This window comes from Gorilla gorilla, chromosome 8 (genome assembly GCF_029281585.2).
Source record: "Gorilla gorilla gorilla isolate KB3781 chromosome 8, NHGRI_mGorGor1-v2.1_pri, whole genome shotgun sequence".
NCBI lineage: Eukaryota > Metazoa > Chordata > Mammalia > Primates > Hominidae > Gorilla > Gorilla gorilla.
The window spans coordinates 28556436-28580909 of record NC_073232.2 but is presented as its reverse complement, the minus strand read 5'-3'; the positions used below and the strand labels follow the sequence as shown (position 1 = coordinate 28580909).

The following is a 24474-nucleotide window of genomic DNA, read 5'->3' as shown; positions in this document are numbered from 1 at the left end:
ACTAGAAGTGGCATGCATGCACTTCACAGGACACATCCACTGCTACTGGAAAGGAGGTAAGCTACCCACTTCTTCCCTTTGTTTTTCACAGTTGCTCTGTCACTGATGGATAGTTTCCACGTACTTCTCCTGATCTATTCTCCACCTTGTCTCCCCATCTGGGCCCTGGAAGGCTGGATGATAAGGATACATTAATAAGCCTTTTAGTCTTCTGGTGTATGATTGGATTTGGCCAATGGGTATCACCACCAGCAGATTAATACAGAGCAAAGAGACTCTTTGAGATCAGCATGGACTAACTGCTTCACTTAACTAAATGTCATGCCTCTTACCAAGTACTCCCTTCTCACTCTAGGCTCAGGCAACCGAAAATCCTCTCACACTCTTTGGTCTATAGGTGATAAAACACCCCACTCTTACTATCCCTTATGGCTTTGCTATGCATACTATTTCTCTAATAAACAATCCCCTTATTAATATTTTTTCAACCTATGCGATATCAATAACTATTTCTTGCCAGGATATTGACTGACACAACAGCTGATGAATATTGAAACCCTCCTGGTGAACAGAAGATGGCTATCAGAGGAATATCAGTGAAAAGAGTGTTTCTAGTTTTGTGCTGTTCTTCCATATAATTAACTATGCTTCTTTTTTCTTTTTCTTTTTATTTTATTTTATTTTTTTACAAAAAGGGGATATGTTTGATAAAAACTATATTGCTTCAGTCCATGAAAAATTAATGTTTCCAGTGGAAAGACAATATTCAATACGAAGTGTTCTTAAACGTTGAACTCACAGGTTTATCTAAACACTTCCAATGCTAGAAAAATTATTTCTGCAAAAATAAAGGCCTGTAAATATCAATTATTATTGATTTCCCTGTCTAAAATTGTAAACATCTCCAAATCCTTAGTCCTACAACATTTAAACATGAGAAAGCCACTGAAAACAAAGAAACCAATTCTTTTTTCCCGCATTCCACTCCAATTGCAACTTCTTGAAAGAGTTATCTACAACTGATTTCCCTCTTCGACATTTCCCATTTGCTCTTAAAAAAGAATGGCTTCAGAATTCTGCCCTCCTACTCCATAAAATGTTCTCTCTCCAAAATCCCAAAAACCACCTTTTTGGCTTTTTCCAATTTATATTTTTTAGGCCCTCTCTTATTTGATCTCTCAGAAACATTTCAACCTGTGAATATTTTGATACTAAAGGATTTTTGCCGTTAAGATCCTCAGTCTCTTGTGACCCCGCTATGTCTAGGACCACATCTTCTCAGTGTCTTCAATGTCTGCTTTTTCTAAACGGTCTTTTAGCTGTTCCTTCAAGTTCTGCCTGCCACTTTATCTCTATCCTCTCTCTTTGATCTCATCTACACCCACAGCTTCAATAATCATACGCTGATGGCCATGTAACCTTATGCTATTTTAGCTCTCTCCTGAGCTTTATGTATACACTTCCAAACACATTCTGAACCTTTTCACGTGCATGGGTCTCAGGTATCATAAATACAACACATCTAAAACTGAAGCCACATCTTCCCCCAACATGTTCTTCTCCTCTTATTTTCCCTAGCTCAAGCAATGGCACATGAGCTGACCTGATGTCCAAATTAGAAACTTGGAAGTCCTTCTTTTTTTTTTTTTTAATTAAAAAAACTACTCAGACTGCATTCTCTCCCTTTTACTTTCTGGAAGGAAGAGAAGGACATAATCAATGGCAAATGGTAGTTGGAACAAAGCAAGACCAAGAGCCAGCTTCATGCTCAGGAGAGAAGGCTGTGCCTCTTCCTTGTGCTTCTGGTGCCCTACTACGTGTTCAAAAAAATTCTCTAGTGGCAAACTATAGACATGATCCCTGAAAGCACAGTCTTGGAAGTCACTGTTGATTCCTTTCTCTTCCTCATCACCTGACCATCCCTTAAGTCTATTAATAATATTTACCTTACACTGTTACCTAATCAATTGCTTTGTACTTGAACTGTGACATCTCCTAACCATTCCTTCTTCCTCATTCCAATCCATCCCATATCCAAGTTAAGTGCAGTTATATAGCACCGGCATGGTGGCAGGGTGGTGAGGATTCTGCAAGATCTGGGTCCTGCTTCTCTCTCCAAGATTCTTTCTACATTTCCAACCACAGGCTCTGCTCTAGCAACACAAAATATGCTTCACTCTAACGACTTGTTCTCTGCTCCTGGAACAATCTTCACTTCACTTGAATCCAGATCTCTGCTTTATTCGTCCAATGACTATTTGTCTTTCCAAGTTTGGCTCTGTAATCACTATTCTTGTGAAAATGTAAAGACTCCCTAGCACCATAGAGACTTCCCTACGTGCCTTCTAACACGAGGTGCTTGTCTCTGTCACAGGATTGCTCATATAGCATTCCTCACTTTCACTGACTAGCCTCCTTCACTAATGTATAGCACATCTTCAGCCTGAGCTCTGACAGTGTCATATCCATCTGTCTCATCAATGTGTAACATAATATGTGGCATCAGTTAGGATCTTAATGAGGTTTGTGAATAAATGAATGAATGAATGTGAGTTTACAAAATGACATTCTAAACCAATAGGAAAGTCCTCAAAGTCTGTTATATCTTCAAATGTTTGGTGAATTGTGGCCACTGAATTCTCTTATTCTATAATTTTGCTCTAGAATTTTGTCCCCAGTCTATTTCTAACATGGGCTTATTTCCCTTTTGGAACAGAACTTCACAGGACTAGGCAAACTCCAATATTCCAATGAATGCTTAGCATTATAAGGACACAGTACTTTCCTAAGCTTCTCTTTAAATAGCAGTCTTATTTGAAGCCAAATATCATATGGCTATATTGAACTTAATATGATTTCTATCAGCCAAATTACATTAGAGCTCTGATGGGAACAAGGATAAGTAATTTGGCAGGCTTTCTCTTTTCTATTCGCCTCCATTTGCTTACCTTGTTTCTAAGAAAAGATTAGAAGACCTGACAGGTTGGCTTTATCTCAGAGAGAATATATAGGTAGGAAATAACAGGGAGTTGGAAAACCAATTTGTTAGCCCGAAACAGGAAAAGAGTTTCACTGATTTAAGGCTAAAGCCTTTAAACATCCCAAGGTCAACTCTCTTTTCTTTCATTCATCTTTACTCCTCTTCCAATTGTTCCAGATTTCTAGAGGTCCCATATTACACAGGACCCTAAAATAGCCCTTGCTTTCTTCCTTCCATCTTTCCATCTTTCCTTCCTTCCTTTCCTTCCTTCCTTCCTCTCTGTCCCTCCCTCCCTCCCCCACTTCCTCCTTTCCTCCCTTCCCCTCTTCCTTCCTTCTGTCTGTCTCTCTTTCTTTCTTTCGTTTCTTTTCTTTTCTTTTTGAGACAGTCTCACTTTGTCACCCAGGCTGGGGTGCAGTGGTACAGTGGCACAATCATAGTTCACTGCAGCCTCAAACTCCTGGGGCCAAGCAATCCTTCCACCTCAGCCTCCAGAGTAGCTGGAACTACAGTCATGAACCACCACACCTGGTTATTACTATTGCTATTTTTGTAGTATAGATGGGGTCTCATTATGTTGCCCAGGCTGGCTTAAACTCCTGGGCCCAAGGGATCCTCCCACCTTGGCCTTTCAAAGTGCTGGGATAATAGGCCTGAGCCACTGCACCCAGCCTCATTCAACGTTCCCCTCTTATAGTTACATTTCAAACTGCCTTTTACTATACCAAAAAGTATAATCATTAACATGTAGTTTATGGAATACTATCACTGCAGCACTCACCCAAAAATATAATATGGTATAATAAAATATAAAATAAGTAAGGAAGCAGACAAATAATAAAATGTTAGGGGTGTTTGGACACCACCATGATATGTACTCACTTTAAGATGTGTGTAATTACTTCTTACCTAACATTTTTCCTTCCCTACCTGACACTGGCTAATCATACTAAAAATCAAAGGTACTGAATACACAGCCTGGAATTTTACATGCATTTGCTCAAATCATCACAGTCTTGTAAGTTAGGTATTATTGAATTCAATACCTGGATGACAAAATGAAATTGGCAGCACTTAAATAACTTCTGCCAAGATTGCACACACAGTAAGTAACAGGGATGAAATTCAAACCCACATCCCTAGGATGCATTATCCCATGAACTCTTAATGACATGACATTTACTCAGGTAATTATCCAGATCCAACCCTTAACTATATATATCCATTAAAATCAATATTTGTCACTTGATCAAAAAGGAAATCTCTATCAATATGCCCTTTACTTGAGCCATTTTCATGAACCTTTATGGTAGGAAGAAATTCTAACTGAACTTCTTCAAACCACTTCCATAAACACGTTAATGAGATAAGAACACATAACGGCATCTCCCATATGAATGACTCAGATATAAATGGAAAAGGAAAAAGATAGGTTTAACAAAAATTAGCATGACCACAAACGGGGTGTTGCTGGAAACACTAAGCAAAGGACAGATGCCTTGTTTTGCAACATAACACTGAAAGCTGTGTTATTAATGATACAATCACGGTAACGCTCTAGAGAACTTCATTTTATCTGTCGAGCTTTCTTTCTCATTTAAAAGCAGCATGCCTTCCCTGACACACTGAGTTAGTGAAAATAACTCACAGCAGATGAGCTCATCTTCATTAAAGTGGCAGTCGGGCACTCCATCACATAGCAGGACGGAAGGTATACACTCGTCTGTAGAGCACGGGAACTCCATGTTACTACAGAGTGGAGGAGTGGGGCTGAGAGGACAATCCATTTCATCAGATCCATCTATGCAGTCTTCATGTCCATCACATTTCCCTGAGAGAGGGACACATTGGAGTGTGTAGATACAAGAAAACTGATCAGCTTCACAGGGTGATGGCTGCACTGGGACAGGACCTAAAAAAGAGAGCAAGTCAAGTTATTTTGGCATTAGGGAGTTTCCCTCCATCCAGTGTTGGGACATTACAGGTTGCATTTCTTATTGTATAAAATGAATTTTGTTAATTGAAGTAAATAATTTCTAATTAGGATTAATATGATGCCTACAAACCTGATTCAAGAATATGCCTTATCATAATGTCAGGAACATAAAAAATTATTTTAATTTCAATAATTTGGGGGGAACAGGTGGTTTTTGGTTATATTGATAAGTTCTTTAGCGGTGATTTCTGAGATTTTTGTGCACCCATCACCTGAGCAGTGTACACTGTACCCGATATATAGTCTTTTATTTCTCACCACATGCCCAATCTTTCCTCTTGAGTCCCCACAGTCCATTATATCATTATTATGCCTTTGCATCCTCACAGCTTAGCTCCCACTTATACATGAGAATATACGATATTTAGTTTTCCATTCCTGGTTTACTTCATTTAGAATAATGGCCTCCAGCTCCATCCTAGTTGCTGCAAAAGACATTTTTTCATTCCTTTTTATGGCTGAGCAGCGTTCCATGAAGTATATGTACCACATTTTCTTTATCAACTTGTTGATTGATGGGCATTTGGGTTGGTTCCATATCTTTGCAACTATGAATTGTGCTGCTATAAACATGCATAAGGATGTGTCTTTTTCATATAATGACTTTTTTGTGGGGTAGATACCCAGTAGTGAGATTGCTGGATCAAATGGTAGTTCAACTTTTAGTTCTTTAAGGCATCTCCACACTATTTTCCATAGTGGTTGTACTAATTTACATTCCCACCAGCAGTGTAAAAGTGTTCCATTTCACCACATCTGCACCAACTTCTACTGTGTTTTGACTTTTTAATTATGGCCATTCTTATCAGTACAATATTTTTTAAAAAGCATCATTGACATGAAAACTGACACCTTCAAATTAAAGAAGAAATTTTGATTTCTATGCCTTCAATTGGACTATTAAATCAGATTGTGCTCGAGTGAAAAGATACTTTCATGCAGAAAATTGAAAACTTTGGAAAGATGCACTCACAATTTTAGAATTTAAGGGAACTGTTACAATATCAGATATCATTTATTTACTGTCTCTTAGTGGCCTCCACCCAGGGAATCTGGCTCTTGAGACCCTGGCCAGGGTTGGGCCACAGAAATAGAGATCCGCTATGGTTTTGTCACACTGCACTCTGTCCTTGAATCTTGGTTACAGGTCAAAGGCCATGTGCTGTCATATCCAAAGCTAGATAAAATCACAGTGTAATCTAAGATGTTGCATTAGGAATCCTGAAGATAACCTGCTTCAAACCCAACCAACTCATTTTACAAACGAAGACACTGAAGCCCACAAATTTTAAATATCCAAAGACTCAATGCTAGTGTAATAAACTTTTGTTACATGAAACTTTTCTGCAGCAAAGGTTTGGGTCTACATTAAGTCAAACTTAAAGCAGAGGCTGACTGTTGAGTGTTGACTATCTCATGTTTCTAAAGGTCAGAGAATGTATGTGACTATATAGAACAGAACTAATTGGTGATTAGTGGGATGCTTCTTACACTTTGTATTGTCTCTGTGCTAGTTAATGAGGGACTCATCAATATATTAAGGGAAAATATAGAGCCAGGTAGCAATGGAGGCCAGTACAGGAATGGTTTGTTTTCTTGACATTTTAAACTACTTTTATTTATGGGTTGTATGAGAATAATTTGTGTTATATGTAAAGATGATATAGCAAATTCATTTATAAAATGAGATTTGAAAGTCCCTCTCCCTCCTCACTAAACCAATAGTGAAGATGTATCTAGAAGGTATTTAGACTCTGACCCTAGGACCAAAGTCATGTATCTGAGATATATGTGGCTGTGTTTAGGGAGCCTATGTTTGTAGAAATCAGTATATTTAAGTAGGAGCGAGATAAATGTATGACTTGGAGACATCGCTATCACGTTTTAATCTAACTGCCTGAGATCACAGCAACATATAAAATTGCAATGTTCCAATGTACAAATTATAAATTCAAACTTTGAAAATAAATTGGATTTAAATCTTTATACTTTTATACGTAGCTCTTCTGGTACTGGACCATGGTCAAATAAATAGTTTCTCTGCAATCTTTCCATTAGATTAATCTCACACTTAAAGTACAGAAATTCTTTGCTTTTTTTTAAAGTATTTTATGCATAAAACTTTCATCTTTATGAGCTCACCAAAGGTTGAAAAGATTTAGCAAATTCTTTGCATATAATGAGAATCTAGAACCAACTTTAGTAATATATCTATGACTTAGCTAAGTATTAACCTTTCCTTTTCAAAAAATGAGGAAAATAATGTTCTCTATTCAAAAACAAAGAATTTTATGTTTCCCAGTTCCTATTCAGAATGGTGTGTCTGTGTGTGTGTGTCCCTTTATATTTTTCCTTATAGTGGATATGCAAAAATAAAATTTTCTCCTTTTGGAGGTAGGCATTGCATTAAATGCAGAATTTTTTTTTATTGAATGGTACTCAGAACTCACTTGTTCTAGGCCCTTCTTTTCAAGGACGCCATTGGGCTTGTCCTGCGTATAACAGATACTGGCTTGTACTGCCCAGCTTTCCCCATCCAAATCAAGGTGTTCATTCCCCCAGCTCCTGGGAGGTTGCCAGATGACAGCTCATGGTTGAGTGAGGCCCCAGGAATTGCCCTCCAGAGTTACACCTCCTCCTGGGAACAGCTCCATTCATTGACGGGTGAGTTGGAGATAAGATGGCCCAGGCCCTATGCCTCAATGTAGGGCATCTACGAAGAGCCAAGGCAGCTCCAGAGCTCCCCGTGGTATCGGCTGAGCCTCTTATTGCACCTGCATCACAGCTAAACCCCAATTGCCACCAGGCAGATGTCCAGTTCTGTTTCCTCCCCTCCTTTGCAGGGATGTTCCTGAGAGAATTTCTAAGAAATTTCTGATTTGGAGTCTGCCTTGAAGTCAGCTTCCCAGGGAACCTGACTTATAACACTCTCCAAACATAAAAATGAATCTAGTTTAAATTAAATCTCCTCTGAATTGCCCCTCAAATTTTCTAATGAAATATTTCTGATGTAGGGAGAACATGACTTTGCTTCCTACAGAGAGTCTAGGTAGTCTCTTAGCCAAGAGGCAGTCCTTCATTCACTCCATATTTCTTTTGTCTCTTGTTTTAACCTAATGAAAATTCTGTATTCTACTATAAATCTATACTTTTTGATATAAGTGGTTTCCTTTACGTAATCAAATAAAACTAATACTCCTCGAAGATGTACTATCTTTATCTTTTGACTTGGATGCACTTTGCCACATATATGCTTCAAGAAGTGTGGCCGGATGGGCATAGCGGCTCATGCCTGTAATCCCAACAGTTTGGGAGACTGAGGTGGGCAGATCATCTGAGGTCAGGAGTTCAAGGCCAGCCTGGCCAACACGGTGAATCCCCATCTCTTCTAAAAATACAAAAATTAGCCTGCGTGGTGGCACACGCCCGTAATCCCAGCAACTCAGGAGGCTAAGGCAAGAGTATCACTTGAACCGAGGAGGCGAAGATTGCAGTCAGCCAAGATAGTGCAACTGAACTCCAGCCTGGACAACAAGAGCAAAACTTCGTCAAAAAAAAAAAAAAAAACTAAAATAAAAGGAAGGAAGGAAGGAAAGAAAGAAGTAAGTGTGGCCACCGTTAAGAAAGTTAATGTTAGTGGATTTCTTCTTGGGTTTCACCCATGGATTTACCTAATTATCATAGGAGGATCGCAAATTTCAAGTGTGTTGGAATCAACCATAAAGTGTATCTCATTTTGCAGTTTGCAGTTGATTTATTCTTTAGATATTGGAGCTGATAATAATATACAATTCCTTTAACTCTGTAAAATAAGAACAACATTCATTGTTCTCTTTTTAATACTCTGAAAAACCTCAGCACTACCTTAAATGTAGGTTACTAAGTGAAAGAAGCCAATCTGAAAAGGCTACATGCTGTCTGATTTTGACTATATGACATTCTAGAAAAGGCAAAATTATGGAGACAGGAAAAATATCTGCCAGGAATTATGGGGTGGGAGGTAGGGCAAGGAGGAATGAATAGGTAGAGCACAGGAGATTTTTAGGGCGGTGAAACTAACTGTATGTGTCATATTATAATGGTGGATACATGTCACTATATGTTTGTCAAAGTTCACAGAACTTTCAACACAAAGAGTGAAACTTAATGTATACTATGGACTTTGGGTGACAACAATGTGCCAACGTAGGCTTATCTCACTGATTGTAACAAATGTTCCACTCTGGTGCAGAATGTTAATAGCAGGGAAGACTATGAGGTTGGGGGCAGGGAGTATATGGGAAACTTTCTTCTCAATTCTGCTGTGAACCTAAAAGTGCTGTAGAATATAAAGTATATACATACACACACACACAGACACACACACACACTGTATATATACACGTATTAATTTTGATATATAAAAATAAAATACTGGTGGTGAGATATCTATTTATTGATCTGTCTTATGAAAATTTGAGGAGCAATTCAGAAGAGATTTAATTTAAACTAGATTCATTTTTATGTTTGGAGAGTGTTATAAGCCAGGTTCCCTGGGAAGCTGACCTTAAGGCACACTCCAAATCAGAGATTTCTTAGAAATTCTCTCAGGAACATCCCTGCAAAGGCATAGGACAGATCTATAGATAGATCTATAGATAGATATCTAACCACCTATATATGTTATATAAAATATATACATATATAAAATATGTATATATACATATACATATATTATAAAAAATATGCACATATGTAAAATATGTATATATACATATATAACATATATAATATATACATGTATATAAAACACATACATATGTAAAATATGTATATATACATATATTATATATATGTCACCACCAATATTCCTTAGAACCTACATTGTAACCAACACCTCATGTTTGATGATTTTCTCTTAAAATTTCTATGTTCTAATTTCTCCAAATTTATTTGAGAATGTAGCAATTCAGCAAGTAAATGCATAACATTTTGATAAATGTACTGTGCCTTGATCAAGCACACTGGTCCATTTCTTACTATGCCCAGTGAGCTGCTTGGTCAGGTTGCTTAAAACCAATGGCATTGAGGTGTAAGGCCAGTGACTGTGCAAGGGAAATGTTGTAAGGTCGGTCCCGACAATAGTTAGCTTCCTTGGGAATTCATGTTGTTGTTCATTATGCGAGACAATTACTGTGTAGAAGAGCCTAACACGCTCAGAGCAAAAATAAAACTTAGATCAGGAAAGCAAACGAAAATAGCACATTCTGTGTTGATAGTGTCGTTTGCATATACCCCAAAGAGTACCATCAGAAAGGATGAAGGGATGTACAAAAGAAATGTAGATGGGCACTCAGAAATGTTGATGACTGTGATGGAGGGAAAGAGATGAGAAAATAAAAACATTCCAAAAAAGTGTTGATTAATTTTGACAAGATGACTCATTATATATCTTAGGGTTGTTTGTTTCTTTATGTTTTGTTAAGTCAACAGTTTTCAAGCTACATCTGATTAGGGGTATTATACAGACCTAATGCTGGGGTGAGAAGAACAAAGAGACTTATATGAAAGCTTAGTTTATATGCTTTAGGGAGTGTTTCTCAAAAGGAGGATCCCAAGTTTCAAGTGTGTTGGAATCAGCAATAAAGCGTATCTCATGCCATTGTTTGCAACTGATTTATTCTTTGTATATTGGAGATGATTCAAGGCTGTACCAGCAATAAAGTTACTCTCATTCACTTGCATGCCACCAAATATGCTTCCTTCAGTAAGGAACAAGGGTGTGGAGTCACAGCTATATATACAGCTACATATATATAGACATACTTTATTTATACACACTAACACTGGTATACATAAATACCAATATTGGTATTGAGCTATCTATCTTCTATCTATCTATCTATCCACCCATCTATCTATCTATCTATCTTGGACCAATATCCGTTAGAACATATGTTTCAGTCTGTACACTGTATCTGATACTTTTCTCTTAGACTTTTAATTTTTTTAATTTCTCCAAATCCCTTTTAATATTCAGTAATCCAACGCTTAAAATGTACAATAAAATGTTTACCCTTGTCTTTATTGTGCAAGTAATGTGACAAGCACATAAACATCAGCTAGCATGGGTTTCAGCAGAAAACAGGTTAAGAAATGTTGCCTTAGACTGGGCGCGGTGGCTCATGCCTGTAATCCTGGCACTTTGGAAGGCCAAGGTGGGCAGATGACTTGAAGTCAGCAGTTCAAGATCAGCCTGGCCAGCGTGGTGAAACCCTATCTCTACTAAAAATACAAAAATTAGTCAGGCATGGTAGTGGGTGTCTGTAATCCCAGCTACTTGGAAGGCTGAGGTGAGAGAATCACTGTAACCCAGGAGGTGGAGGTTGCAGCGAGCAGAGATTGCGCCATTGCATTCCAGCCTGGGCGACAGAGCAAGACTCCGTCTCTACATACATGAGTAAATAAGAAATGTTGCTTTAGAATTTAGGGAATCAGTGTACAAATTAGTTTTGAGAAAAAGGATTCTGAAACAACAGAAAATCCCACAATCAAAGCTATACTTGTGCTTTGTCAGGAAATTGTAATTGCATCACTACAACAGCATCTTCATCAGGTCTTTACTCAGGTTTTGCTCAAAATTGTGACTTCAAATAGAGCTTGGACACTCCAAATCATATTGGACAAGTTTTAACCTCTCTTTGAGAATACACTGACTCCTATTGCCCAAAAGAGTAAATGGCATGAGATGTGTGTTCAATCAATATTTCTTACATTGATGAATAATAAATCAATGGTTTAAATAGTAATTTTACTTTTCTTGATAATTAATATGGAGTTAGATAATCAAAATGGACGAACTGAAGAATGATTTCATTGACTATATCCATGGAATAAATCAAAAATAGTAAAAGGATAGATCAACAATATAGAAATTGGAAAGGTCTTTAAAAAATAAATTTTCAAATATATTTGAATATAAACTTATAATTAAGTAAAGAACTCTGTCATTCATTTCATATGCATCCTACAGGTCTTTACCAATTGCTTCAGAAGTTTTATGTGATTTTACATAAAGGACTTTTGCAGATGATGTTGTATATACATGTATATATATTTAAAAGAATAAACCTCCCATTTTTGTTTTCTACTAGATCTTAAAAGAGAGGAAAGGAAAATATTTAAGAAAAAAAAAACACCTAGGATAAGGGATTTAGGAACTGGCATTTTGGAACTTTGACATTCCTAGTAACCAAGACATCTCTCTGATTACCATACTCTACTTCACTTTGTTCTATGCAGACAGTTCCAATTCCTGGCATTTAGGAACTTCGACATTCCCAGTAACCAAGACATCTCTCTGATTACCATACTTCACTTCACTTTGTGCAATGCAGACAGTTCCAGTTCCTGATATTGTAGGTGTTTCTTTGTCCTCCCAGAAGACGTTAAGTTTCATTGTTCATTTAATGTTTGCACAGCAGTAGAAACATATTTCTTATAGGAATAAAAATTACATCACACTGATAATTTGCAATGAAATTCAATGAAATGTGCTCATGAATTTCATACAAGTTCCATAAAAGCCTAAAGTGCCCAAGGATAATCTGATGGATTTTTACCTTTATGATTAATATGTTTAGAGAAAAGGAAAATTGTCTGTTTTGAAAGAAAAAATGATATGCAAGTAGAACTTCAGTTTTAAAGGGCAGAAATTATGTTGTTGCCAAACATTGTCATACTCAGTGATATAGACAGTAAAAATGCTCATTGTAAAATATAATACACCTGTTACAAATGGGTAACTATCTCTGGCAGGCATTTTATTAACAGCATTCAAAAAGATTACAAAAGAGGGGAGGAGCCAAGATGGCCAAATAGGAACAGCTCCTGTCTACAGCTCCCAGCGTGAGCGACGCAGAAGATGGGTGATTTCTGCATTTCCATCTGAGGTACCGGGTTCATCTCACTAGGGAGTGCCAGACAGTGGGCGCAGGTCAGTGGGTGTGTGCACCATGAGCGAGCTGAAGCAGGGTGAGGCACTGCCTCACTCGGGAAGTGCAAGGGGTCAGGGAGGTCCCTTTCCTAGTCAAAGAAAGTGGTGACAGATGGCACCTGGAAAATTAGGTCACTCCCACCCAAATACTGCGCTTTTCCGATGGGCTTAAAAAACGGCGCACCGGGAGATTATATCCCGCACCTGGCTCGGAGGGTCCTACGCCCACGGAGTCTCACTGATTCCTAGCACAGCAGTCTGACATCAAACTGCAAGGCGGCAGCGAGGCTGGGGGAGGGGCGCCTGCCATTGCCCAGGCTTGCTTAGGTAAACAAAGCAGGTGGGAAGCTCGAACTGGGTGGAGCCCACCACAGCTCAAGGAGGCCTGCCTACCTCTGTAGGCTCCACCACTGGGGGCAGGGCACAGACAAACAAAAAGACAGCAGTAACCTCTGCAGACTTAAATGTCCCTGTCTGACAGCTTTGAAGAGAGCAGTGGTTCTTCCAGCACGCAGCTGGAGATCTGAGAACGGGCAGACTGCAAATCAAGTGGGTCCCTGACCCCTGACCCCTGAGCAGCCTAACTGGGAGGCACCCACCAGCAAGGGCAGACTGACACCTCACACGGCCGGGTACTCCAACAGACCTGCAGCTGAGGGTCCTGTCTGTTAGAAGGAAAACTAACAAACAGAAAGGACACCCACACCAAAAACCCATCTGTACATCACCATCATCAAAGACCAAAAGTAGATAAAACCACAAAAATGGGGAAAAAACAGAGCAGAAAAGCTGGAAACTGTAAAAAGCAGAGCACCTCTCCTCCTCCAAAGGAACACAGTTCCTCACCAGCAACAGAACAAAGCTGGATGGAGAATGACTTTGACGAGCTGAGAGAAGGCTTCAGACGATCAAATTACTCCGAGCTCCGGGAGGACATTCAAACCAAAGGCAAAGAAGTTGAAAACTTTGAAAAAAATTTAGACGAATGTATAACTACAATAACCAATACAAAGAAGTGCTTAAAGGAGCTGATGGAGCTGAAAACCAAGGCTCGAGAACTACGTGAAGAATGCAGAAGCCTCAGGAGCCGATGCGATCAACTGGAAGAAAGGGTATCAGTGATGGAAGATGAAATGAATGACATGAAGCGAGAAGGGAAGTTTAGAGAAAAAAGAATAAAAAGAAATGAGCAAAGCCTCCAAGAAATATGGGACTATGTGAAAAGACCAAATCTACGTCTGATTGGTGTACCTGAAAGTGACGGGGAGAATGGAAACAAGTTGGAAAACACTCTGCAGGATATTATCCAGGAGAACTTCCCCAATCTAGCAAGGCAGGCAAACATTCAGATTCAGGAAATACAGAGAACGCCACAAAGATACTCCTCCAGAAGAGCAACACCAAGACACAAAATTCTCAGATTCACCAAAGTTGAAATGAAGGAAAAAATGTTAAGAGCAGCCAGAGAGAAAGGTCGGGTTACCTACAAAGGGAAGCCCATTAGACTAACAGCAGATCTCTTGGCAGAAACTCTACAAGCCAGAAGAGAGTGGGGGCCAATATTCAACATTCTTAAAGAAAAGAATTTTCAACCCAGAATTTCATCTCCAGCCAAACTAAGCTTCATAAATGAAGGAGAAATAAAATACTTTACAGACAAGCGAATGCTGAGAGATTTTGTCACCACCAGGCCTGCCCTAAAAGAGCTCCGGAAGGAAGCACTAAACATGGAAAGGAACAACCATTACCAGCCGCTGCAAAATCATGCCAAAATGTAAAGACCATCGAGACTAGGAAGAAACTGCATCAACTAACGAGCAAAATAACCAGCTAACATCATAATGACAGGATCAAATTCACACATACCAAGATTAACTTTAAATGTAAATGGACTAAATGCTCCAATTAAAAGACACAGACTGGCAAATTGGATAAAGAGTCAAGACCCATCAGTGTGCTGTATTCAGGAAACCCATCTCACGTGCAGAGACACACATAGGCTCAAAATAAAAGGATGGAGGAAGATCTACCAAGCAAATGGAAAACAAAAAAAGGCAGGGGTTGCAATCCTAGTCTCTGATAAAACAGACTTTAAACCAACAAAGATCAAAAGAGACAAAGAAGGCCATTACTTAATGGTAAAGGGATCAATTCAGCGAGAAGAGCTAACTATCCTAAATATATATGCACCCAATACAGGAGCACCCAGATTCATAAAGCAAGTCCTGAGTGACCTACAAAGAGACTTAGACTCCCACACATTAATAATGGGAGACTTTAACACCCCACTGTCAACATTAGACAGATCAACGAGACAGAAAGTCAACAACGATACCCAGGAATTGAACTCAGCTCTGCACCAAGCTGACCTAATAGACATCTACAGAACTCTCCACCCCAAATCAACAGAATATACATTTTTTTCGGCACCACACCACACCTATTCCAAAATTGACCACATACTTGGAAGTAAAGCTCTCCTCAGCAAATGTAAAAGAACAGAAATTATAACAAACTATCTCTCAGACCACAGTGCAATCAAACTAGAACTCAGGATTAAGAATCTCACTCAAAACCGCTCAACTACATGGAAACTGAACAACCTGCTCCTGAATGACTACTGGGTACATAACGAAATGAAGGCAGAAATAAAGATGTTCTTTGAAACCTACCAGAACGAAGACACAACATACCAGAATCTCTGGGATGCATTGAAAGCAGTGTGTAGAGGGAAATTTATAGCACTAAATGCCCACAAGAGAAAGCAGGAAATATCCAAAACTGACATCCAAACATCACAATTAAAAGAACTAGAAAAGCAAGAGCAAACACATTCAAAAGCTAGCAGAAGGCAAGAAATAACTAAAATCAGAGCAGAACTGAAGGAAATAGAGACACAAAAAACCCTTCAAAAAATTAATGAATCCAGGAGCTGGTTTTTTGAAAGGATCAACAAAATTGATAGACTGATAGCAAGACTAATAAAGAAAAAAAGAGAGAAGAATCAAATAGACACAATAAAAAATGATAAAGGGGATATCACCACCGATCCCACAGAAATACAAACTAACATCAGAGAATACTACAAACACCTCTACGCAAATAAACTAGAAAATCTAGAAGGAATGGATAAATTCCTCGACACACACACTATCCCAGGACTAAACCAGGAAGAAGTTGAATCTCTGAATAGACCAATAACAGGAGCTGAAATTGTGGCAATAATCAATAGCTTACCAACCAAAAAGAGTCCAGGAACAGATGGATTCACAGCTGAATTCTACCAGAGGTACAAGGAGGAGCTGGTACCATTCCTTCTGAAACTATTCCAATCAATAGAAAAAGAGGGAATCCTCCCTAACTCATTTTATGAGGCCAGCATCATCCTGATAGCAAAGCCGGGCAGAGACACAACCAAAAAAGAGAATTTTAGACCAATACCCTTGATGAACATTGATGTAAAAATCCTCAAGAAAATACTGGCAAACTGAATCCAGCAGCACATCAAAAAGCTTATCCACCATGATCAAGTGGGCTTCATCCCTGGGATGCAAGGCTGGTTCAATATATGCAAATCAATAAATGTAATCCAGCATATAAACAGAACCAAAGACAAAAACCACATGATTATCTCAATAGATGCAGAAAAGGCCTTTGACAAAATTCAACAACCCTTCATGCTAAAAACTCTCAATAAATTAGGTAGTGATGGGATGTATCTCAAAATAATAAGAGCTATCTATGACAAACCCGCAGCCAATATCATACTGAATGGGTAAAAACTGGAAGCATTCCCTTTGAAAACTGGCACAAGACAGGGATGCCCTCTCTCACCACTCCTATTCAACATAGTGTTGGAAGTTCTGGCCAGGGCAATTAGGCAGGAGAAGGAAATAAAGGGTATTCAATTAGGAAAAGAGGAAGTCAAATTGTCCCTGTTTGCAGATGACATGATTGTATATCTAGAAAACCCCACTGTCTCAGCCCAAAATCTCCTTCTGCTGATAAGCAACTTCAGCAAAGTCTCAGGATACAAAATCAATGTACAAAAATCACAAGCATCCTTATACACAAATAACACACAAACAGAGAGCCAAATCATGAGTGAACTCCCATTCACAATTGCTTCAAAGAGAATAAAATACCTAGGAATCCAACTTACAAGGGATGTGAAGGACCTCTTCAAGGAGAACTACAAACCACTGCTCAAGGAAATAAAAGAGGATACAAACAAATGGAAGAACATTCCATGCTCATGGGTAGGAAGAATCAATATTGTGAAAATGGCCACACTGCCCAAGGTCATTTACAGATTCAATGCCATCCCCATCAAGCTACCAATGACTTTCTTCACAGAATTGGAAAAAACTACTTTAAAATTCATATGGAACCAAAAAAGAGCCCGCATTGCCAAGTCAATCCTGAGCCAAAAGAACAAAGCTGGAGGCATCACACTACCTGATTTCAAACTATACTACAAGGCTACAGTAACCAAAACAGCATGGTACTGGTACCAAAACAGAGATATAGATCAATGGAACAGAACAGAGCCCTCAGAAATAACGCCGCATATCTACAACTATCTGATCTTTGACAAACCTGAGAAAAACAAGCAATGGGGAAAGGATTCCCTATTTAATAAATGGTGCTGGGAAAACTGGCTAGCCATATGTAGAAAGCTGAAACTGGATCCCTTCCTTACACCTTATACAAAAATCAATTCAAGATGGATTAAAGACTTAAACGTTAGAACTAAAACCATAAAAACCCTAGAAGAAAACCTAGGCATTACCATTCAGGACATAGGCATGGGCAAGGACTTCATGTCTAAAACACCAAAAGCAATGGCAACAAAAGACAAAATTGACAAATGGGATCTAATTAAACTAAAGAGCTTCTGCACAGCAAAAGAAACTACCATCAGAGTGAAAAGGCAACCCACAAAATGGGAGAAAATTTTTGCAACCTACTCATCTGACAAAGGGCTAACATCCAGGATCTACAATGAACTCCAACAAATTTACAAGAAAAAAACAAACAACCCCATCAAAAAGTGGGCAAAGGACATGAACAGACACTTCTCAAAAGAAGACATTTATGCAGCCAAAAAACACATGAAAAAAATGCTAACCATCACTGGCCATCAGAGAAATGCAAATCAAAACCACAATGAGATACCATCTCACACCAGTTAGAATGGCGATCATTAAAAGGTCAGGAAACAACAGGTGCTGGAGAGGATGTGGAGAAATGGGAACACTTTTACACTGTTGGTGGGACTGTAAACTAGTTCAACCATTGTGGAAGTCAGTGTGGCGATTCCTCAGGGATCTAGAACTAGAAATACCATTTGACCCAGCCACCCCATTACTGGGTATATACCCAAAGGATTATAAATCATGCTGCTATAAAGACACATGCACATGTATGTTTATTGCAGCATTATTCACAATAGCAAAGACTTGGAACCAAGCCAAATGTCCAACAATGATAGACTGGATTAAGAAAATGAGGCACATATACACCATGGAATACTATGCATCCATAAAAAATGATGAGTTCATGTCCTTTGTAGGGACATGGATGAAATTGGAAAGCATCATTCTCAGTAAACTATCGCAAGAACAAAATACCAAACACCACATATTCTCACTCATAGGTGGGAATTGAACAGTGAGAACACATGGACACAGGAAGGGGAACATCACACTCTGGGGACTGTTGTGGAGTGGGGGGAGGGGGGAGGGATAGCACTGGGAGATATACCTAATGCTAGATGACGAGTTAGTGGGTGCAGCGCACCAGCATGTCACATGTATACATATGTAACTAACCTGCACATTGTGCACATGTACACTAAAACTTAAAGTATAATAACAATAAATAAATAAATAAAGATTACAAGAAAACTATGAGGGAAGAAACTTATAATTTAGTAGCTGCAATTATAAGTACCCTTGTTTTGAGGTTATTGTGAATTATAACTTTGTGCTTATGTCTCCATAAGAGCCCTTCATAAAGTATACAAATATTAATTTTTTTTTTAGTTTGAAAAATCATCCTCTGTAATGGGGAAAGAGAAAAGAATAATTTGATTTTATTTCATTTCCATATATTTAATAGCTTAAATATTCCTAGAAATATGGAACATGACCTCTGTTTGACCTCTATTTGACTAAAGACTCAGAGAGTCCTGGCATGCGTGGGAAAGTACACAGATTGTGTGTAGTATAAGGAATCAGGAAGGCTTGTTTGGCCATGACCAAATGTCAAAAGCCAGACAGAGAGACAAGAGTGAAGAAAATGGAGAATTTTCCAGAACTTATGTCCAATATGGAAGCTAACAAGTACCTGAGAAGAGATGCCAAGCACAAAATGATAACTATTTTCAAAGTGAATAAGGGCAGCTAGTCGAGGCCAAGGCTAAATAAAATTAACGTAAGAGGGAGCTGGAAAAAATTCAGACTTAACACAAACATAAATGCACTTATGTATGTATACGTGATTTGTATAAATATGTGTGCATGCATGTACACACATCCAGAGGCAGGTTACCTGAAAGCAGGAAGCTACTCACTAATAATAGAGGAGTTTTGGAGAAGATAGCTGGGCAGTGGATGATGGGCGATGTCATTCAGAGGAAACATGAGATTGAGGTGGAGAAGTGAAAACCCTATTATCAGAGTTCTTCCTTTCCTCCAGCACATACAGAGGCTGCAGACTTGAAAGAAAATAAGATCTGAAGAAACAGAATGTCTTAAGAGGCCCCAAAAGAGTTATCGCTTTTACCCAATATCAATATTTGCCGGGATTGTAAAGAATTCCTCCATAACCAAAAATAGTGATACCACTGCAAATGGCTGAAATTGCATACATGATGAATTTGCTGCCTTCGTATAACCCCCAATAATCTAAAACATATGTAAAAGTGATAGAATATATTAAAAATATAAAAAAGGAGTGTGGTTGCTGGCCATTTTTTTCCTGCCATAAGGCCTGCAACCCAGAAGGACCCCTGTGGATTACAGATTCATTCCTGTTTAATCATTTCCATATGGTGCTATAGTTCCCAGTCTGACGTATCAGTGTTAGTGTGGCCACAATTATATGCAATGTTGGACGAGGTTGTGTACTTGGCCTAATTTAACACTGTTGCTCACTGATAGCTCTAGCTCATATTGACTGCAAGTTTATTTAATAGCTAAAGCATTCCCCAAATCCTCAACTCCTGACTTCTAACTTTAGGCCCAGTATTATTAAATACATTCCTCTTTTAATTCAATGTTCACATTTCTTCCAGCACACATTTCCCAAAGGAAGAACTCTGCTCAAAAATGGTTCTCCAACGCCTTACAGGGTTAAGTCTACCGTTTTTGGTTGGTATTCAACAAACTGACACCTGATTCAGACTCGCCTATGCCCACGTTCTTCCCCATAAAACCCTAAAATTACAGAGGAAATAATGAATATATCAGATGATAGGACATGCATTGTATTCTTGGCTAGCTGATATAGGGCTGAGAAAGAGAAAATCATCATCAGTCCTATGAGTGGAAAGCTGTTACTCACAGAAATTATGAGCAGGTGCTTTGGTACCAAAACATAATCAGATCTTTCTCTTAGTATAAAAGGCTGAGAATGGTGAGTTAGAAGCCATCTCTCATCACATACCGTAAATATATACAATAAAAATATTCTAGGAGTTTTAGACAATCTATCAGTGAAGGAAGTGTCAAATTTCACATGGACTTTGGGAACAACAGTTTTATCTGTCTTAGAAAGGTCAAATGAGAGACAAATCATTTAGTGAGATGGGCATTAGAGAAGACCACTCAAGACTCAGATATTATTCTACAATTGTCTATTAGAGACCTTCCAGGTGCAATATCTCAACTACTTTATGATGCAATCAAATAGAACAAGTGGCTGTGATACCATAACTTCCAGTTAACAGTGATCAGCACTGAAGACAAAGACAAATATAGCTATGTTTAACGGAAGACTAACTTTTGAGGAATGTGAATGAGTAGCTTAACCTAAACTTTAGAGCATTGTATACGACTGTATGATTATTTTATAAAAGAAAAAGGTTCACATGAATTTCTGCCTTCCTAATAGAAACAACTAAATGTGATTAGATTAAGTTGTGTTGGGTTATCTCGTCCCATTTATATAACACGTGTTCTTGGAGATTGTTGGTCAGAACTGGATGGCTCAAGTACGAAGATGTAAGCTAAAAGATGTATATATGGAAACCGACAAGGCGCACATCACACCAGCATAACATGAGTTACATTACCATCGGAAGAGGAAGGAAGGGCAAAACACAAGGTTTAGATATTTTGGTTCTTGGACTGGTCTTTAAATTGCTTAGTCATGTGTACTGTGAAAAAAAAGAAAAAAAAAAAAAACCAGCCATGAGCTTGTCAACTCTTTTCTGTCCCCCCAGGCTGGAGTGCAGTGACATGATCTCAGCTCACTGCAACCTCCGCCTCCTGGGTTCAAGCAATTCTTCTGCCTCATCTTCCCAAGTAGTTGAGATTACAGGCATGCGCCACCACATTTAGCTAATTTTTGTATTTTTAGTAGAGACGGGACTTCACAATGTTGGCCAGGGTGGTCTCAAACACCTGACCTCAGGTGTTACATCTGCCTCAGCCTTCCAAAGTGCTGGAATTACAGGCATGAGCCACTGTACCTGGAAGCTGGTTATTTTTCTAATCCCATGCTTTCTATTTTGAGCAACTTTACACTGGTGAAAAATGAAAACTCATATATGTATAAACAGTCACTGTTTGTTGAACCATGACTCCCACCCAGGCCCTCATTTTCAGCTATTTCTACAAATAGCAACTGGTCCTTTCTGGGTGAAATATTCTTACACATCAATAAGATGCTACTGCAAAACAAACAAAACAAAAACTGGTCATTCTTGGAAAGTCTCTTGTTTTTCTATTTGAAAAAAAAATCTTTTCTTAAAACTTAGACTATTAAGTAAAACAGTGTTGCATTCTCCTATTTCTTAGGCAACAAATGAACTTGTTTTTATAAAGTCTGGATGCTTTCCAGCAAACAACATATGTGTTCCAAGGAATCAGAAAAATCTTAATAAAAGTAGCCTCTCATAGCCCAGGTGAACAAAACAGGGCCAGACTGACCCTGGCTGTGAAATGCCCACAGAACCTCTCTGACATACTTGGCCTGGTAAAACATTTGGATGCTGAGCTTTTCTGAGTGAAAATAAGAGTCAGCAAAGGTTATAATTTCCAAAAGTGACCAGGAATTTAGGAATTTATTATTGTTTCCATATGGTTGTGAAATGACTAAGTTACCATGTTATGTTTTATTTTATATATATATATATGTTATGTTACATATATATTAATGCATATGTGTTTATGTGGCCAATGTCATCATTCACATAAAAGGCTTCATCTTTAAGACAGAGTGTTGGGACAGTGATTTGTGTTTTATCTTTGACTTCTGGATGAGACACTTGTGAAATTCAAGCTAATGGAATATAGTTCACACTGAGAGTGATTTTTCCGTGGTTGTCATTTGGAGTTCCTCCTCTTAATTCAACAAAATTCCTTCCAGCCTGATGATCAGCAGGCAACCAAGTAAGAACCACCTTCTAGTATAACAGGCAGACTCCTCCAAAGGCTGACAAGCAGGGAATCCAGGTTTTACCCCCTTAAGCCTGCCTGGTATTAGCATTTAATGGCATTTCCTGGCTCTAATGTTTTTGCCTTCAAATCTAATATCCCTTCTAGGAGCAAAAAGGAATTAACCCATCTTTTGACAAACAGTAAGGACTTCATGACTCACAATAATAGATTTAAAATCTAATAATATTCTATAATCCAATAAGTGAATCAGGATTGCCTGGTAATCATTTCCTTTCGGCTTTTATACATTTATCACTATTCATTTTAAAATGAGGCCTTATGAATCACTAACTGAACCAAAATCATAAAAATGACACTTGTATTAAAACCAAGTTTTAAATAATTTATCTACAATTGTTATATTACATACAATACATACCTACTCTGTTATATATTGACTTGAAACTTATTTTACATTTTTCTCAATCAACTTTGAAGTTAAAGATCACTCATTCTTGCCAAATCAAAAAAAAAAAAAAAAACGACAATGTGGATTTTTCAATGAGGAGGAACTAAAAATGACAGAGAAAAAGCTACAGATATCAACAATACCTTATAAGATATACTATAGAAGAACTGCAAAGTTAAGACTAAGACAATCTCAGAGGGTGGTTTCTTGTGGGGAGGATTAAGGATAAATTCATGAAGAAAGCAGCTTTCGCTCTGCCCCTGAAATTGGAGGAGGATTTACACAAGAGGAGATAAAGCGCTGTGCTTTCTCAGCCAGAGAAGTGGTAGGACTAAAATCATGGAGATGAGGGGATACGGGTAATGACTTGAGAAAGACAAATGATCCTGTTTGAAGGGATCATTTTATAGACAGAGACAGACAAGTCAGTAGGTGTACTAAAGAATAAGAAACTTATTTAGTAGGCAATTAACCACTAAGCATTTTTCTCCTCTTTATAACTTGCATGAATTTATGTATTTTGATTAATTTCCCTTCCATTTGCTCTATATTATACAACACGAAAGTATACATAGAGGGTTTATTGTTGCTGGTTAATATTATAATTTGGCACAAATGTTGCAGAATTTTCAAGCTTAATTCTGATACAACGAGAATAAGAATTGCTATCATCCAGAGATGCATGTTGTGTAAATAAAGATGATCGAGTAACTTAACGTGACTTTGAAGTGTGGAAATACGACTTGGGATTGGAAATGGTATGCTCCAACCAGCACTTTCAATTTCAGAGGAATGGCATAGGGAGTATTCGAGATTATTCATAGTGATGTCAGAGGGGTAGATAGCTCAGCTTCCAAAGCTATTACTTGAAGGCATTGGTATTAGCCAGTCTTACCCTTGAATGTTGTCAACCTCACTTGCTTCCTGCTCATGTCCTTGGTTTGGGTTCTTAGCCTTACTTCTGAATTCTGGAGCAATCCAATATCCTTTCAGTAAACTTACTTTTTGCTTAAGTTAGCCCAAGTGCAATTCTGTTGCTTGCAATAACATATTCTTTGGGCTATTGTGGTAAGATAGGGGAGTGGTCTATCTTTCTGGAAATGACAACATCATTGGTACTAGAGGACTAATTTGGGAGTTGTATATGTGTGAGTAAATTAGATATATCAGTTATGTGGCCGTTACAGAGATTCTGATGAACAATCATAAGGTCTCAAATGAGAACCTGGGCAGTAAAAAGAAACTGGGAGAAGAAAAGGTGGCAACATTTATAGAACTTGCTGACTGAGATGTACTGAGAGTAAGGATATGGAACAGTGGACAATAACTGGTTTCAAAGTGGATATTTAGAAAGGTATGCACAGGCACTGAAGACATTAATGGCATTTTCTTATTATTCATAACCAAGAGATTTTTGAGGCCTTCTTTACCAACTGAAACAAAAGG

At 38.3% G+C, this 24474-nt stretch overlaps 1 protein-coding gene and 1 non-coding gene across 2 annotated transcripts in view; both read right to left on the bottom strand.

Moving 5' to 3' along the window:
* The window catches only part of MALRD1 (MAM and LDL receptor class A domain containing 1), a 689301-nt gene that overhangs the window by 133321 nt on the left and 531506 nt on the right, over window positions 1–24474 (bottom strand). Inside the window, exon 34 of the mRNA XM_055354139.2 lies at window positions 4629–4892. Coding sequence (XP_055210114.2) covers window positions 4629–4892 — 264 coding nt within the window. The remainder of the gene's footprint in view (window positions 1–4628; window positions 4893–24474) is intronic.
* Window positions 1661–1876, bottom strand: LOC115936163 (small nucleolar RNA U3). The gene has a single exon (XR_004071731.1). It is a non-coding gene; the product is annotated as a small nucleolar RNA U3 (small nucleolar RNA).